This window comes from Salvelinus fontinalis, chromosome 21 (assembly GCF_029448725.1).
Source record: "Salvelinus fontinalis isolate EN_2023a chromosome 21, ASM2944872v1, whole genome shotgun sequence".
Lineage (NCBI taxonomy): Eukaryota > Metazoa > Chordata > Actinopteri > Salmoniformes > Salmonidae > Salvelinus > Salvelinus fontinalis.
This window is the reverse complement of record NC_074685.1, coordinates 16785715-16803395: the sequence shown is the minus strand read 5'-3', so window position 1 is coordinate 16803395 and position 17681 is coordinate 16785715. Positions and strand designations below refer to the sequence as shown.

General features: G+C 45.6%; 1 protein-coding gene across 2 annotated transcripts in view; it reads left to right on the top strand.

The window, feature by feature from the left end:
- LOC129818339 (netrin receptor UNC5D-like) overlaps positions 1-17681 on the top strand; it is a 298807-nt gene that overhangs the window by 250029 nt on the left and 31097 nt on the right. The window contains exons 5-8 of one of the 2 annotated variants that reach the window (XM_055874133.1): positions 9940-10114; positions 11830-11997; positions 13385-13549; positions 17510-17536. In XM_055874133.1, the coding sequence (XP_055730108.1) occupies positions 9940-10114; positions 11830-11997; positions 13385-13549; positions 17510-17536 (535 nt within the window). The remainder of the gene's footprint in view (positions 1-9939; positions 10115-11829; positions 11998-13384; positions 13550-17509; positions 17537-17681) is intronic. The other variant, XM_055874134.1, reaches the window with a different exon arrangement.

Here is a 17681-nt window from a genome sequence, read left to right as displayed (position 1 = left end):
GGATGCTCTAGACTGCAGATCGTTGCTGGAGGCTCTGGACTGCGGACCGTCGCTGGAGGCTCCAGACTGGGGACCATTGCTGCAGGCTCCTTGCCATGGATCATCACTACAGGCTCCGGGCCATGGATCATCACTGGAGGCTTCGTGCCATGGATCATCACTACAGGCTCCGGGCCATGGATCATCACTGGAGGCTTCGTGCCATGGATCATCACTGGAGGCTTCGTGCCATGGATCATCACTGGAGGCTTCGTACCATGGATCATCACTGGAGGCTGCGGACCATGGATCATCACTGGAGGCTTCATACGTGGAGCCGGAACAGGTCTCACCGGACTGAGGAGACGTCCTGGAAGTGTGGTGCGGAGAGCTGCCACAACACGTCCTGGCTGGATACCCACTCCAGCTCGGTGAGTGTGGAGAGCTGGCACGGGACACACTGGGCTATGAAGGCGCACTGGAGGCATAGTGCGTAGAGCCGACGCAGGTTATGCTGGGCCATGGAGGCGCACTGGAGGTCTGGAGCGCAGAGCTGGCACAACGCGTCCTGGCTGAATCCCCCCTGGAGCACGGCAAGTGCGGCGAGCTGGAACAGGCTGCACTGGGCTGTGCTGGCGAACTGGGGATACCGTGCGTAGAGCTGGCGCAGGATATCCTGGACCGAAGAGACGCACTGGAGGCCAGGAGCGCTGAGCCGGCACAATCCGTCCTGGCTGAATGCCCACTCTAGCACGGCAACTGCGGGGAGTTTGCACAGAGCGTACCGGGCTGTGGCTAATCACTGGGGACACCGTGCGCATCACCGCACAACACGGTGCCTGACCAGTCACACGCTCCCCACGGTAAGCACGGGAAGTTGGCTCAGGTCTGAACCCTGACTCCACCAATCTCCCCGTGTGCCCCCCCCCCCCCCCCCCAAAAAAATGTTTGGGGCTGCCTCTCGTGCTTGCTATGTTGAGCTAACTCCTCGTAATGGCGCCGTTCCGCTTTCGCTGCCTCTATCTCCTCCTTCGGACGGCGATACTCCCCGATTTGTCGCCGGAAGGAGACCAAGGTGCAGCGTGGTAGGCGTACATTCTTTTATTTAAATGTTCCACCAAGAAAAAAACAATAAACAATACAACGAATGAAAACCTTCGTTGTGCAAACTACATGCACTCAAACAAAGACAAGATCCCACACTGAAGGAGGGAAAAAGGACAGCTGCCTCTGATTGGGAACCACACTCGGCCAAACACAAAGAAATAGAGAACATAGAATGCCCACCCAAATCACACCCTGACCCAACCAAACATAGGGCATAACAAGGAACTCTAGGGTCAGGACAATGACTTTAAATAGAACCATGAGGTAACCTGTAGGAAACATGCTGAAGTACTGAAAATCCCACAGAAGAACATTGTTTCATGACGTTCTCTGAACTTTGAGAACATTCCCAATGTCAAACCAGTCGGAGAACGTTCCTAGAACATTACCAAAGTTGAAATGAAGTGTAACCATGTTTGAACTTTTATGAACCGTTCTGTTAAAGTAATGAAATACCAAGAAAATCTATTTTTTTGTCAAGTTTCTTAAATGTGCTGAGAATGTTCCAACACCAAGCTACTATCCTGCACCATTCCCAGACAGTTGTGGGAAGGTTGTATGCAAAATAACCATAGGACAACCACGCTCTCACCAAGATCTAAGAAACATATGGTTCTCTGAACGTTATGTGCTAGCTGGGTTGTTTCTTTAGTTCGTTCCCTCAAAGGGAATACCAACCGAGGGAGACGCCAGTGTCGAGTGGCTCCACTGCTTATTTTTTTAACCATCAGAGAGTGGGCTATGTGAACTGGGTTGCTGTGTGCAGGTTTCCATGCCAGTGAACAGCAGACAATGTCACTCCATCTGGTAGGAATGAAGCCAAAATGGCATCCGGATAAAAGTCAGTGGCTGCCTGTCTCCCAGAGTACAGCAGGTGGGGTCTGCGACTGACATATCTGAACTAGATCCTAGATGGCTCAATCTACAGTGCCTTCGGAAAGTATTTTACTTTTTCCATATCTTGTTATGTTACACCCTTATTCTAAAATGTATTATATACTTTTTTTCCTTAGCAATTTACACACAATACCCCAAAATGACAAAGCAAAAACTGTTGTTTTTTTTATTTTAGAAAAAAAAGAGAGTATTCATTATTAACATAAGTATTCAGACCTTTTGCTATGAGACTCAAAATTTAGCTCAGGTGCATCCTGTTTCCATTGAACATCCTTGAGATGTTTCTACAACTTGATTGGAGTCCACCTGTGGTAAATTCAATTGATTGGACATTATATTGAAAGGCACACACTTATCTATATAAGGTCCCACAGTTGACAGTGCATGTGTCGAGGCACAGATCTGGGGAAGGGTACCAAAACATTTCTGCAGCATTGAAGGTCCCCAAGAACACAATGGCCTCCATTATTCTTAAATTTAAGAAGTTTGGAACCACCAACACTCTTCCTAGAGCTAGAAGCCCGGCCAAACTGAGCAATCGGGAATTGGTCAGGGAGGTGACCAAGAACCTGATGGTCACTCTGACAGAGTTCCTCTGTGGAGATGGGAGAACCTTCCAGACGGACAACCATCTCTGCAGCACTCCACCAATCAGGCCTTTATGGTAGAGTGGCCAGACGGAAGCCACTCCTCAGTAAAAGGCACATGACAGCCCGCTTGGAGTTTGCCAAAAGGTACCTAAAGACTCTCACACCATGAGAAACAAGATTCTCTGGTCTGATGAAACCAAGATTGAACTCTTTGGCCTGAATGCCAAGCGTCACGCCTGGAGGAAACCTGGCACCATCCCTATGGTGAAGCATGGTGATGGCAGCATCATGCTGTGGGGATGTTTTTCAGTGGCAGGGACTGGGACACTAGTCATGATCGAGGCAAAGATGAATGGAGCAAGGTACAGAGAGAACCTTGATGAAAACCTGCTCAGGACCTCAGAGTGGGGTGAAGGTTCACCTTCCTACAGGACAACCACCCTAAGCACACAGCCAAGACAACGCAGGAGTGGCTTCGGGACAAGTCTCTGCATGTTCTTGACTGGCCCAGCCAGAGCCCAGACTTGAACCCGATCAAACATCTCTGGAGAGACCTGAAAATTGCTATGCAGCAATGCTCCCCATCCAACCTGACAGAGCTTGAGAGGATCTGCAGAGTGGAATGGGAGAAACTCCCCAAATACAGGTGTGCCAAGCTTTTCGCATCATAACCAAGAAGACTCGCTGCTAAAGGTGCGTCAACAAATTACTGAGTAAAGGGTCTGAATACATATGTAAATGTGATATTTCTATTTTTAAAAATATAGAAATGTACAAACATTTCTACAAATCAATTTTTGCTTTGTCATTATGGGGTATTGTGTGTAGATTGATGAGGGGGGAAAACTATTGAATCCATTTAAGAATAACATGCTGTCCACACCACTCGCGTTACGTGCACGAGTGTTGCAAAATAAATGTACACATAAATGTTAATCAATCATTGCATCCAAACTGCTCGCGTGCGTCAACTAGCGTCTGCGTAGCCAGGCACTAAAATAGCACTTGGTTCTATTTGTGATGCTTGATGTGCTGCAAGTCCCGCCTCTCCCATCTCCTCCTTAGTTTTTAGGAGCATATGGGTGATTGAAAGATTAACTGAGGTCAATACTCTAGTCCAGTTGGTGGCACCTTAAAGTTGGTTGCCAACCGCCATATGAAGTCCAAAAAAGAAGAAGAAGCTTGAAGGAGGAAAGATTACTAGAAACTAACTCGGTTTACCCTTTTATCTGTGGATTAATTGTCAGAGTAGAAGACCTTGTACATTTCATGTAAAATAACAACCCAATGTTTATATCCCAGGACAAATTAGCGAGCAACAGCAAGCTAGCTAGCTAAATTGCCATGAGTGTTTAATGCTTTCCGACCTGTCCCCAAATTAATATAGTTGATTCAGGGCTCCTCTTGCTATTTCATCATGCATGTCCTATCGCGTCTGGTGTGCGTGGACAAAATCAACATGCGAGCGATGGCGCACGCGGACGTAACAGAATGTGGAAAAAGTCAAAGGGTCTGAATACACCTGGCTGCTCTGTGGCAAAGTGAAAAGCACGTAGCTAAAGCTACAATGGGTTCCTACTGTATCAGAGCCTAGAGGATTCCTTAGTACACCTGGTTGCATGATAGATCCGGGAGGAAATAAAATACTTTTGTCATGTTTAAGTCGTTTTAATGAGAGCGATTAAAGGGAACTCGTGTTGCAAATGTAACGCACCAGGAAGTGAAGGATCATCTACGGTGAATAATGAAAGTAGCGTAATGAAAACACAATTAGAGTATGAGCCGCAATGAAGGCCCATATTAACTGTCAAGAAGACGATCACACAGATTACTCAGTGCAATAAAGGAAGAAACTTTGGAGAGGTGGAGAGAAAAAAATACTTTTCAATAACTTTAATTCTTTTATTTTTTATTCACAATCATTAGGCTTGGTATTAAGTGCCCAATCATCCCCCACCAAATTGTAATGAGTCATTAATCAAGTCGGCTGATCCAAAGTCATTTGACGTGCTTAAAATGTAATTATTCACTGATAAACATAACATTTGGAGAGATGACAGCGAGATAAGACACAGAGGGTTTAGCGCACTGCCACCACTGCCCCCGCCACAGAAAAATGTCGCTGTCACATTCCAAGATCTCATTTGTTTAATGTGATTTCCCTGAAAGGTATCATAGCATCAACAGGGAAAATGCCGCACATGATTGAGGGAGGAAGGGATGGAGGGGATGTAGAGATGGAAAGGAGGGAGTGATGGAGGGGGCTTGTTAATGAAACTCAAAGTTAATCGAGTTGGATGGAAGGATAAGGGGATATCGCCGCAGTGTTAGGTAATTGCCCTCTAGTCGCTTTCACTTCCACTGTAAATTAATGTAAATGTGACGGCCAGTTGCTTTTTTGTTTCAGTGTAATAGAGTTGTTAGTCATTACACCTGATTTGGCATATGGCCTAATTGGAATGACCTGATTGGCCCTTAGCTTTGTTGTTGAGTCAAGGTCAGGGCGTAGTAGGTACGGCTCCTTTGGCTTGTTCTCTGCAAATGAGCGACGCGGGGAGCTGCCGAGGGGTTAGCCACAGATGTCAACTCTCTCATCTCTGCGTCTTCAAACCGCTTCAAACCGTCACAACAAATATCAAAGCCTCCCTACAGTTCAATTCCCAATGTGGGAGTGCCCGTCACTCTGCCCCCTGCTGGCTCGCACCTGTCATAACACCAGTTGACACAGCTGCACCCTGTACCATAACACCCCCGAGGACTCTGTCTGACCAGTCAAACGATACGGGTTATCAAGACAGACTGCCAGACTGTCAGTATGAGTTAGTCCAGACAGATCAGACACAACAGCAACAGATACAGACAGACGCCATGAAAAGTCATGTGCTACTTGTTTGTGAAATCAGTTAAGCAGGCAACTTTTAATTAATGTATAATGCATTTACATTTCATATGTTTGTTCAATTTTTTTAGCCTTGAGCTGAGGACATGTGCTTTACCAATTAAAATATTTTTAGCTACCGTTAGTAAAAAATATTGGGAGACAGTATCAACACAGCATCATGGGTTTGAGATTATACACACACACATGCACATATCATCTGCAATAAATCGATCACACACATCATATACACACACACATACACCTCAGAGTGGGCATGGCTCAACCAAGTGCTGCTTGATGCCTTTTAATTGGAAAAAAAGCAAATAACTGTAAACTAATCCATTTCCCATCCTCCCCATGCTTATCAGTCTCTCCCTGAGTCCTTACTACCGCCCCAAGCTCTCTATCCCCCACCCCCAACGGCCAGACTCAGTGACTGTCACCGCAGAATGCAAATCACTGCCCTGGTTTACACTGCCAATTGAGAGAGAGAGAAATATACAGTGAAAGGGAGAGAGAGAGATGAATCAAAGCAGAAACAACACAGAGCAATGGAACGATAAGGGAAGAAGGGGAAGAGAAAGACCGTATGAGCAAAAAAAATCATCATTAGGGAGAGGAAGTGAGAATTAATACATGACTAATGAAGACAAATGGTGTGATAGTGAAAAAGAGGTCTAATAAGCCTGTTTTATTTGTGTGTATATATACAGTACCAGTCAAAAGTTTGGACATACCTACTCATTCAAGGGTTTTTCTATATTTTTTACTATTGTCTACATTGTAGAATAATAGTGAAGACATCAAAACTATTAAATAACACATATGGCATCATGTATTAACCAAAAAAGTGTGAAACAAATCTAAATATATTTTAGATTTGAGATTCTTCAAAGTAGCCACCCTTTGCCTTGATGACAGCTTTGCACACTCTTGGCAATCTTTCAACCAGCTTCACCTGGAATGCTTTTCCAACAGTCTTGAAGGAGTTCCAGCATATGCTGAGCACTTGTTGGCTGCTTTTCCTTCACTCTGCGGTCCAACTCATCCCAAACCCTCTCAATTGGGTTGAGGTTGGGTAATTGTGGAGGCCGGGTCATCTGATGTAGCACTCCATTACTCTCCTTCTTGGTCAAATAGCCCTTTACGGTGGGAACCACACATGTGAAGATCATCCTTTCACCTACTCTGCGTCACAAAGACATGGCGGTTGGAAACAAAAATCAAAAATTTGGACTCATAAGACCAAAGGACAGATTTTCACTGGTCTAATGTACATTGCTCGTGTTTCTTGGCCCAAGCAAGTCTCTTCTTCTTATTGGTGGGTCTTCCTTTCCTGTGGCGGTCCTCATGAGAGCCAGTTTCATCATAGCGCTTGATGGTTTTTGAGACTGCACTTGAAGAAACTTTCAAAGTTCTTGAAATGGTCCAAATTGACTGACCTTCATGTCTTCAAGTAATGATGGACTGTTGTTTTTCTTTGCTATTTGAGCTGTTCTTGCCATAATATTGACTTGGTATTTTACCAAAGAGGGCTATATTCTGTATACCACCCCTACCTTGTCACAACACAACTGATTGGCTCAAACACATTAAGAAGGAAAGAAATTCCCTGAATTAACTTTTAACAAAGACACACGTGTTAATTGAAATGCATTCCAGGAGACTACCACATGAAGCTGGTTGAGAGAATGCCAAGAGTGTGCAACACTGTCATCAAGGCAAAGGGTGGCTACTTTGAAGAATCTCAAATATATTTTTATTTGTTTAACGCTTTTTTGGTTACTACATGATTCCATATGTGTTATTTAATAGTTTTTATGTCTTCACTATTATTCTACAATGTAGAAAATAGTCAAAATGAAGAAAAACCTTTGAATGAGTAGGTGTGTCCAAACTTTTGACTGGTACTGAAAATAAATACTCAATTGGATATTTGAAAATAACAATAAGCAATATGGCTTCCTTTTCTAGTTTGGCAGGTTCTTAGTACTGACCCTCTCTGTTGAGTTGACTTCATGTTGTTTGTAGCAATGCTGGAGAAAATATAGTTGGAAATGTAACATGGGGGTTGATTAGGCATTGAATGCCAGGAAAATTGTAGAGAGAAAGGAAAAGAGAGAGAGAAGGGCCACCAGCATAGTTTCTCTCAGCACTCTGGAGCAGAACTGTGAAAATAGTGAAATTAAAAGCACATGATGAAAGACTTCTCTGGCCATCAAAGGAAGAAAAAAGGCACTTGTGACAACATGACTGGTGATTTATTGATTTCTCCGCTCGCATTCGTCTTTCGGGGGCACTGCAAAAGAGCAAAGCAATCTCTGAGATTGTGTGTTATTGGTTGTTCTGGTATTCCCCTGGTGAATAGACACACACACACACACACACATCAACAGGGCTCTCAGTGGGGTGGGGAGAGTTTTTAATCCTCAAACACACAGTCGTAAATCAAGCCTTGCTACTAGATGCCCTGGCTAGTCGCTCATTGAGCACCTCCAGCCAACGGCACATTCATTGCAATTTACAGGGCCAGTCATGCGATACAGGGAGGGCATCAGTGGAGCGTACCTTTAGTTTGTAATTCCTAATTACTTTCACTCGCAACATGGCTGCTGAATTGCTAATGGTCAGAGGGTGTGACCCTGCTGAGAGCTTTGCTTTGATTGGTTGAGGGGAGGCTGGGAGTCACTCTCATAGGCTAATAGTAATAGTTAGGGTGAGGTGGAGGTTAGAAAGCCTACTTGGTGCCAGTCAAAAGTTTACATACACCTGATCCAAATACATTTAAACTCAGTTTTTCAAAATTCCTGACATTTAATCATAGTAAACATTCTCTGTCTTTGGTCAGTTAGGATCACCACTTTATTTTAAGAATGTGAAATGTCAGAATAATAGCAGAGAGAATGTTTTATTTCAGCTTTTATTTTTTTTATCACATTCCCAGAAGGTCAGAAGTTTACGTACACTTAATTCGTATTTGGTAGCATTGCCTTTAAATTGTTTAACTTGGGTCAAACGTTTCAGGTAGCCTTCCACAGGCTTCCCACAAAAGGTTGGGTGAATTTTAGGCCATTCCTCCTGACAGAGCTGGTGTAAGTGAGTCAGGTTTGTAGGCCTCCTTGCTCGCACACGCTTTTTCAGTTCTGCTCACAAATTTTCTATCGGATTGAGGTCAGGGCTTTGTGATGGCCACTCCAATACCTTGACTTTCTTGTCCTTAAGCCATTTTGCAACAACTTTTCAAGTATGCTTGGGGTCATTGTCCGCTTGGAAGACCCATTTGCGACCAAGCTTTAACTTCCTGACTGATGTCCTGAGATGTTGCTTCAATGTATTCACATAATATTCCTACCTCATGATGCCATCTATTTTGTGAAGTGCACCAGTCCCTCCTGCAGCAAAGCACCCCCACAACATGATGCTGTCACCCCCGTGCTTCACGGTTGGGATGGTGTTCTTCAGCTTGCAAGCCCCCCCCCTTTTTCCTCCAAACATAACGATGGTCATTATGGCCAAACAGTTCTATTTTTGTTTCATCAGCCCAGAGGACATTTCTCCAAATGTCCCCATGTACAGTTGCAAACTGTAGTCTGGCTTTTTTATGGCGGTTTTGGAGCAGTGGCTTCTTCCTTGCTCAGCGGCCTTTCAGGTTATGTCGATATAGGACTCGTTTTACTGTGGATATAGATACGTTTGTACCCGTTTCCTCCAGCATCTTCACATGGTCCTTTGCTGTTGTTCTGGGATTGATTTGCACTTTTCGCACCAAAGTACGTTCATCTCTAGGAGACAGAACGCGTCTCCTTCCTGAGCGGTATGATGGTTGCGTGGTCCCATGGTGTTTATACTTGCGTACTATTGTTTGTACAGATAAACGTGATACCTTCAGGCATTTGGAAATTGCTCCCAAGGATGAACCAGACTTGTGGAGGTCTACAATTTTTTTTCTGAGGTCTTGATTTTCCCATGATGTCATGCAAAGAGACACTTAGTTTGAAGGTAGGCCTTGAAATACATCCACAGGTACACCTCCAATTGACTCAAATTATGTCAATTAGCCTATCAAAAGCTTCAGAAGCCATGACATAATTTTCTGGAATTTTTCAAGCTGTTTAAAGGCACAGTCAACTTAGTGTATGTAAACTTCTGACCCACTGGAATTGTGATACAGTGAATTATAAGTGAAATATTCTGTCTGTAAACAATTGTTGGAAAATGACTTTGTTAACAAGAAATTTGTGGAGTGGTTGAAAAACATGACTCCAACCTAAGTGTATGTAAACTTCCGACTTCAACTGTATAGTGTTGTACATTGGGTCATAAACAATGTTGTTCCAATGTTGCTCCAAACCTATGTTGCGTTGTTTGCAAGCATTATTTTGAATTGACCTATCAGCAGCCTCAATCCCATTCTTTATTCTGATTGGTAGATTTGAGATTTCGACCAATGTCAGCCTCACTCCCTGTTAATCTCTGTTGTTCTAGGTGGAGTGGTTAAAGAATGAGGAGCCAGTGGGCTCGGACGGGAACATCGACACGCGAGCGGACCACAACCTGATCATCCAGGAGGCACGTCTGTCCGACTCTGGGAACTACACATGTCTGGCTAGCAACATTGTGGCCAGAAGACGCAGCCTCACTGCCACTGTGGTCATCTTTGGTAAGACGATGGGTTGGAATCTGGGTTGGTTTCATTAGGTCACATTGTAAAACATTTCAAAACATTGTGCAACGGTAAACAAAGATAAGCATTTGTTATTGGACTTCAGGTAGTCCGTCCCTGTTTCATTCCATTTTTCTCCATTTCGTGCCTAATGAATACTACCCTTCTCTATGGAGCAGACCATATGGAGCTTATCTTATAATTAGGTCCATTGCGCAAAGGCTAGCTCAATCAAGCACAACTTGATTTTGGGGGGTGTTGTTATTTCACTAAGTCAAACACCTTACAACAATCAAACCATACAGAGTTGTCCTATTTTGACACACAATTCATGGAAATTATGTGGAAATGTTACAAACAACATCCCTTGTATTCTTTCTCGAAATGTACACTCAGCGGTTGTATTTTTCTGTCATTGGTCATAGGCTGTCACATCTTTATAGCAATGTTTTCTTCTTTATTTTATTGTACATGTATAGTTCCACATGCATTATCACATTGTTAGCACTTAATCTCCTTTCTCTTGAAATGTGTATCTGAAGAGGATGTTTTCTGCCTCCTGTCAATGGATTTACTCAGTCTCTCATAAGCAGCATTAGGTGTTAAGAGCAGTCAGAAACATCATATCTGACATGTCTTGTCTGACATGTTCCATGCTGTGACAGGCAAGTAATGAGCAACTTCCTAGTTGTGTTTAAACACAGCGAGACTTTTAAAGACACAGGAAGGCTTTGACATGAGCTGTCAAAACTCCTCAGCTGCGTGCCCACCAGCTGGCTGCTAGCTGGTTGTTACCGCTGGCTGTTTGTGCTAGGCTAGGATTCCCTGTTGCTTGTGCTTTCGCAGCCCTGTAGGCCTCTTCTCTTTATTCATCCCATCTCTCAAAACCCGCTTTGCTAGTTTAAAACCACCCCCTCTGTGTCAACGAGACCAAATCACCACACTGACTGACAACCATTAAGACAACTGGAAATCCAGCTACTGTTTTTCGCTATACACAGAACCTGCCCATCAGTCGTCTGTGTAGCTACCTGACTACCTGTCATGCTAATGAGGTGACTGGCAAGCCCTTTTGGGAGAAATAGCCTACAGACAGACAGATGTAGTGGAATAATGTGTTTTCTCACACTGACATTTGTTTCCTGTCTGATGATGAATGATGATGACTGAACTCATCAGTCAATCACTCAGCTGCTATTGAGGCCAGCACATATGAGAGAGAGAAAGAGACAGACAGACAGACAGACAGACAGACAGACAGACAGACAGACAGACAGACAGACAGACAGAGTGGAGTGTTCACCTCTCTGACATGCCTTTGGTTTCTTGGCCTATTATGTTTAGCCCAGATGGAGTTCCTGTGTTTTAGGCAGTCAGCCTGTCTCTGTTAGACAGAACATGTGCTATAAGAGAGAGTGTTTGTTTGTGTGCGTGCGTGCATGTGTGTCTGTGTGTGTATGTGTGCGTTTTGGGGGAGAAAGTAAGCCAGTGTTCATACTTCTGGAAGTGTATTTCTCTTCCCTCCACATACTTACAGTAGCTGTCATGTTATATTCCTTTATCCTTCTTTCCCTTTCTTTTCCTCACCCTCTTTTTGTCTCTTACCTTCTATCCTTCTCCCATCTCCCATCTCCCTCTCCTATCTCCATCGATCCTACTCCATCTCTCCCTCTACTTCCTCCCTCTTTCTCTTACTTTCTCTGTCCCTCAAGTGAACGGAGGGTGGTCGTTGTGGACAGACTGGTCGGCTTGTAACGTGCCCTGTGGGCGGGGGGTCCAGAAACGCTCCCGCACTTGCACCAACCCTGCCCCTCTCAATGGGGGCGCCTTCTGCGAGGGCATGTCTGTCCAGAAGAGTACCTGTAATTCCCTCTGCCCAGGTCTGTTTGTCTATTTGGCTATCGAGCAGGCTTCTTGTCTGTCTGACTATCTGTCTGTCTGTCTTCATGATTTTCATTCTATCCAACTGTCTGACTGTCTGGGAGGGGGGATTGTTTTGTTGTGGGGATGCATTATTTGCCTGAGCATCTGTATTTATGACAGTGCTGCTCTCCATGGCAGAGGAAGGCTCCGCCTCTGCTGTTAGGGTAATTTCCCTCCAAACCGGTTTAATAAACCCGTCGTCTGACCCCATTTTACTGACTGACAGTGGCTTGGTGTCTGAAATGTAATGCAGTGCCCTTCCGAGACAGAGACGGAGAGATAGAGAGAAGAGGTTAGAGGGCGGGGATGAAAGAGAGGGAGAGAGAGAAGAGACACAGAGAGAGCAAGAGGAAGAGAGGGGAGATGGGAAGAGTGCGAACATAGAAAAATAATAAGGATAAGGCATAACTGAGGCAGGGAAATAGAGAGAGAAAGAGAAAAGCAACTGAAGTGCAGGAGAGTTAACAACAGAATGATTGAGAATAGCCCTTACAACGAGTGAGAAAGACAGAGAAAGACAGAAAGAGCAAGAGAAAGAGAGAGAGGGATCAGTGGCAGTTATCAGAGCGGCTGTGTAATCTGCGCAGTCCAAGTGTTCCTCTACACTTGGCCCAATTTATGCTTTCAAATCGCCACACCAATCACCAGGAAAATGCTGGTCATGTTGGGGGAAAGTTATCTGGCAAGGGCAGCACTCTTCCACAAAACACTATCTCCATTTGGCTCAACCACTCTTCTCTCTCCTTCTCCCTCTCTTTCTGTCTCTCTCTCTTTCTCTCCCCCTATTTCTCTCACTCACTCTCCCTCTCTCTCCTCCACAAGACATTCTCTCTCTCTCTCTCTCTTTCTCTCTCTCTCTCTCTGTGAGTCTCAGCCCGTGCACAAACACAGCATTTGCATTTAGATTAGCAAGGCAGAAGGAAACCTTGAAAGCCTACAGAGTTGTTAAGGTAGTAGAGGAGACTTGATGGAACAAGCAAACTGTCTTTCCTGGCTTGAGTCAGCACCAGGATAGAACATAACATGGTATTGTTCTAATGTGGCCCCTGGAGAGAAAGAAGAGGGGGTTTTGTGTGGTGGGCTATAGGGCGAGTCCATTGTAAGTGCTCTATCAGTAAGGTCCATGTGTAGAGTAATTCTGGAGTAATGGTGGGGCAGTTATGTTCCACCTAGCTGTTTGCTGACTCTGGGAATCTATGATATGATTGTGTGTGAGTGTATGCGTCGAGCGTGCTTCTTGTGTGCGCCTGCATCCTCCGTTGTGTGCTTGTGTGGTTACTGTACATGCTGTGCAGATGCCTGTGTGTTTTCTAAGCCTTGCAACACTTCCTTCCTCCCTCTCAGTGGATGGTGGATGGGCAGAGTGGACAGAGTGGACGGTGTGCAGTGGTGAGTGTGAGAGGCAGCGCAGCCGAGAGTGTACAGCCCCAGAGCCCAAACGTGGAGGCAGGCTATGTGACGGGGCCGCTCTGGGAACATTCAACTGCACCGGGGGTCTCTGCACTCACAGTGAGTATTGTCAGGGGGTCTCTGCACTCACAGTTAGTATTGTCAGGAGGTCTCTGCACTCACAGTGAGTATTGTCAGGGGGTCTCTGCACTCACAGTGAGTATTGTCAGGGGGTCTCTGCACTCACAGTTAGTATTGTCAGGAGGTCTCTGCACTCACAGTGAGTATTGTCAGGGGGTCTCTGCACTCACAGTTAGTATTGTCAGGAGGTCTCTGCACTCACAGTTAGTATTGTCAGGAGGTCTCTGCACTCACAGTGAGTATTGTCAGGGGGTCTCTGCACTCACAGTGAGTATTGTCAGGGGGTCTCTGCACTCACAGTTAGTATTGTCAGGAGGTCTCTGCACTCACAGTGAGTATTGTCAGGGGGTCTCTGCACTCACAGTTAGTATTGTCAGGGGGTCTCTGCACTCACAGTGAGTATTATCAGGGGGTCTCTGCACTCACAGTTAGTATTGTCAGGGGGTCTCTGCACTCACAGTGAGTATTGTCAGGGGGTCTCTGCACTCAGAGTTAGTATTGTCAGGGGGTCTCTGCACTCAGAGTTAGTATTGTCAGGGGGTCTCTGCACTCACAGTTAGTATTGTCAGGGGGTCTCTGCACTCACAGTTAGCATTGTCAGGGGGTCTCTGCACTCAGAGTTAGTATTGTCAGGGGGTCTCTGCACTCACAGTGAGTATTGTCAGGGGGTCTCTGCACTCACAGTGAGTATTGTCAGGGGGTCTCTGCACTCACAGTTAGTATTGTCAGGAGGTCTCTGCACTCACAGTTAGTATTGTCAGGAGGTCTCTGCACTCACAGTGAGTATTGTCAGGGGGTCTCTGCACTCACAGTGAGTATTGTCAGGGGGTCTCTGCACTCACAGTTAGTATTGTCAGGAGGTCTCTGCACTCACAGTGAGTATTGTCAGGGGGTCTCTGCACTCACAGTTAGTATTGTCAGGGGGTCTCTGCACTCACAGTGAGTATTATCAGGGGGTCTCTGCACTCACAGTTAGTATTGTCAGGGGGTCTCTGCACTCACAGTGAGTATTGTCAGGGGGTCTCTGCACTCACAGTGAGTATTGTCAGGGGGTCTCTGCACTCACAGTTAGTATTGTCAGGAGGTCTCTGCACTCACAGTGAGTATTGTCAGGGGGTCTCTGCACTCACAGTTAGTATTGTCAGGGGGTCTCTGCACTCACAGTGAGTATTATCAGGGGGTCTCTGCACTCACAGTTAGTATTGTCAGGGGGTCTCTGCACTCACAGTGAGTATTGTCAGGGGGTCTCTGCACTCACAGTTAGTATTGTCAGGGGGTCTCTGCACTCAGAGTTAGTATTGTCATGGCGTCTCTGCACTCACAGTTAGTATTGTCAGGGGGTCTCTGCACTCACAGTTAGTATTGTCAGGGGGTCTCTGCACTCACAGTTAGTATTGTCAGGGGGTCTCTGCACTCAGAGTTAGTATTGTCAGGGGGTCTCTGCACTCACAGTGAGTATTGTCAGGGGGTCTCTGCACTCACAGTTAGCATTGTCAGGGGGTCTCTGCACTCAGAGTTAGTATTGTCAGGGGGTCTCTGCACTCACAGTGAGTATTGTCAGGGGGTCTCTGCACTCACAGTGAGTATTGTCAGGGGGTCTCTGCACTCACAGTTAGTATTGTCAGGGGGTCTCTGCACTCACAGTGAGTATTGTCAGGGGGTCTCTGCACTCACAGTTAGTATTGTCAGGGGGTCTCTGCACTCACAGTGAGTATTGTCAGGGGGTCTCTGCACTCACAGTTAGTATTGTCAGGGGGTCTCTGCACTCACAGTGAGTATTATCAGGGGGTCTCTGCACTCACAGTTAGTATTGTCAGGGGGTCTCTGCACTCACAGTGAGTATTGTCAGGGGGTCTCTGCACTCACAGTTAGTATTGTTAGGGGGTCTCTGCACTCAGAGTTAGTATTGTCAGGGCGTCTCTGCACTCACAGTTAGTATTGTCAGGGGGTCTCTGCACTCACAGTTAGTATTGTCAGGGGGTCTCTGCACTCAGAGTTAGTATTGTCAGGGGGTCTCTGCACTCAGAGTTAGTATTGTCAGGGGGTCTCTGCACTCACAGTTAGTATTGTCAGGGGGTCTCTGCACTCACAGTTAGCATTGTCAGGGGGTCTCTGCACTCAGAGTTAGTATTGTCAGGGGGTCTCTGCACTCACAGTGAGTATTGTCAGGGGGTCTCTGCACTCACAGTGAGTATTGTCAGGGGGTCTCTGCACTCACAGTTAGTATTGTCAGGAGGTCTCTGCACTCACAGTTAGTATTGTCAGGAGGTCTCTGCACTCACAGTGAGTATTGTCAGGGGGTCTCTGCACTCACAGTGAGTATTGTCAGGGGGTCTCTGCACTCACAGTTAGTATTGTCAGGAGGCCTCTGCACTCACAGTGAGTATTGTCAGGGGGTCTCTGCACTCACAGTTAGTATTGTCAGGGGGTCTCTGCACTCACAGTGAGTATTATCAGGGGGTCTCTGCACTCACAGTTAGTATTGTCAGGGGGTCTCTGCACTCACAGTGAGTATTGTCAGGGGGTCTCTGCACTCACAGTTAGTATTGTCAGGGGGTCTCTGCACTCAGAGTTAGTATTGTCAGGGCGTCTCTGCACTCACAGTTAGTATTGTCAGGGGGTCTCTGCACTCACAGTTAGTATTGTCAGGGGGTCTCTGCACTCACAGTTAGTATTGTCAGGGGGTCTCTGCACTCAGAGTTAGTATTGTCAGGGGGTCTCTGCACTCACAGTTAGTATTGTCAGGGGGTCTCTGCACTCACAGTTAGCATTGTCAGGGGGTCTCTGCACTCAGAGTTAGTATTGTCAGGGGGTCTCTGCACTCACAGTGAGTATTGTGAGGGTTCTCTGCACTCACAGTGAGTATTGTCAGGGGGTCTCTGCACTCACAGTTAGTATTGTCAGGGGGTCTCTGCACTCACAGTGAGTATTGTCAGGGGGTCTCTGCACTCACAGTTAGTATTGTCAGGGGGTCTCTGCACACACAGTGAGTATTGTCAGGGGGTCTCTGCACACACAGTGAGTATTGTCACATACAGATTCATCTGGTGCTAAAACTCTGGTGGTGGAGATCATTATCATTCAAATCTTCATTAGAATCTTCATTATCATCATTGTGATCTTCAGAATGTTCATCATTGGGATCATCATCATCAGTACTTTCATCGATTCCCTCGTTACTCCCTTTTGCGGTTATATCATCATCATTATCATCATCAATACCACACTTATTTTGTTGAGAGTTTAAAACTTCACCGAATACAAAGTAGTCTTCTGTTGGCTGGCATGTTTCCAGTTGCAACACCAGCAATAATGTGGACAAATCCATCCTAAGTTCCTTCGTGCTGCAATAAGCAGTGAATGACATAGTGTATCTGCCACTTGCTTTGACAGCATGGCATGGAAGTCCATACAGTACTTATTTAGTCATTCTTCTGATGCCCATGTCATTTCATCTCTCCGCAGGAAGACAATCAGCCTTATCATGTTCCTCACATCAATCTACACACACACACTCATACAAATACACTCATAAACACACACATGGTCCATACAATCCCTGGGTGACAGAAATTCCTATCACTGAACCAATCTCACTACCATGAGACACACACATCATGATCATGACCACACACACACACATTTGGGCATGTACACTCATGTTCACATACACACACACACACACACACACACACACACACACACACACACACACACACACACACACACACACACACACACCATATACTCTCTGGGTGATAAAGAGTCCTATCACTGGGCTAATCTTACTACCGCGACACACAGACACACACACATGTACATGTTGTACAGTACCTGCACACACATACATGTCCTCATTGGAAAACAACTACAAGTTAAATCCTGTAGTATTCTATTCAAGTAGAAGTGAACTGACATGGTGTCTCTGTGTCTTTGCAGATCTGCTACATGACGCCAAGCCACAGGGTGAGTTCTCCCCAATCACCATCTTACTTTAGAACACACCATATACACACTGAAACCACCATGGCTTCTCCTCTACTATAACAACCATTATAGGTTGTCACGCCAGCACTCACAGATACAACCCTCCAACCCAAAACTCCAACAT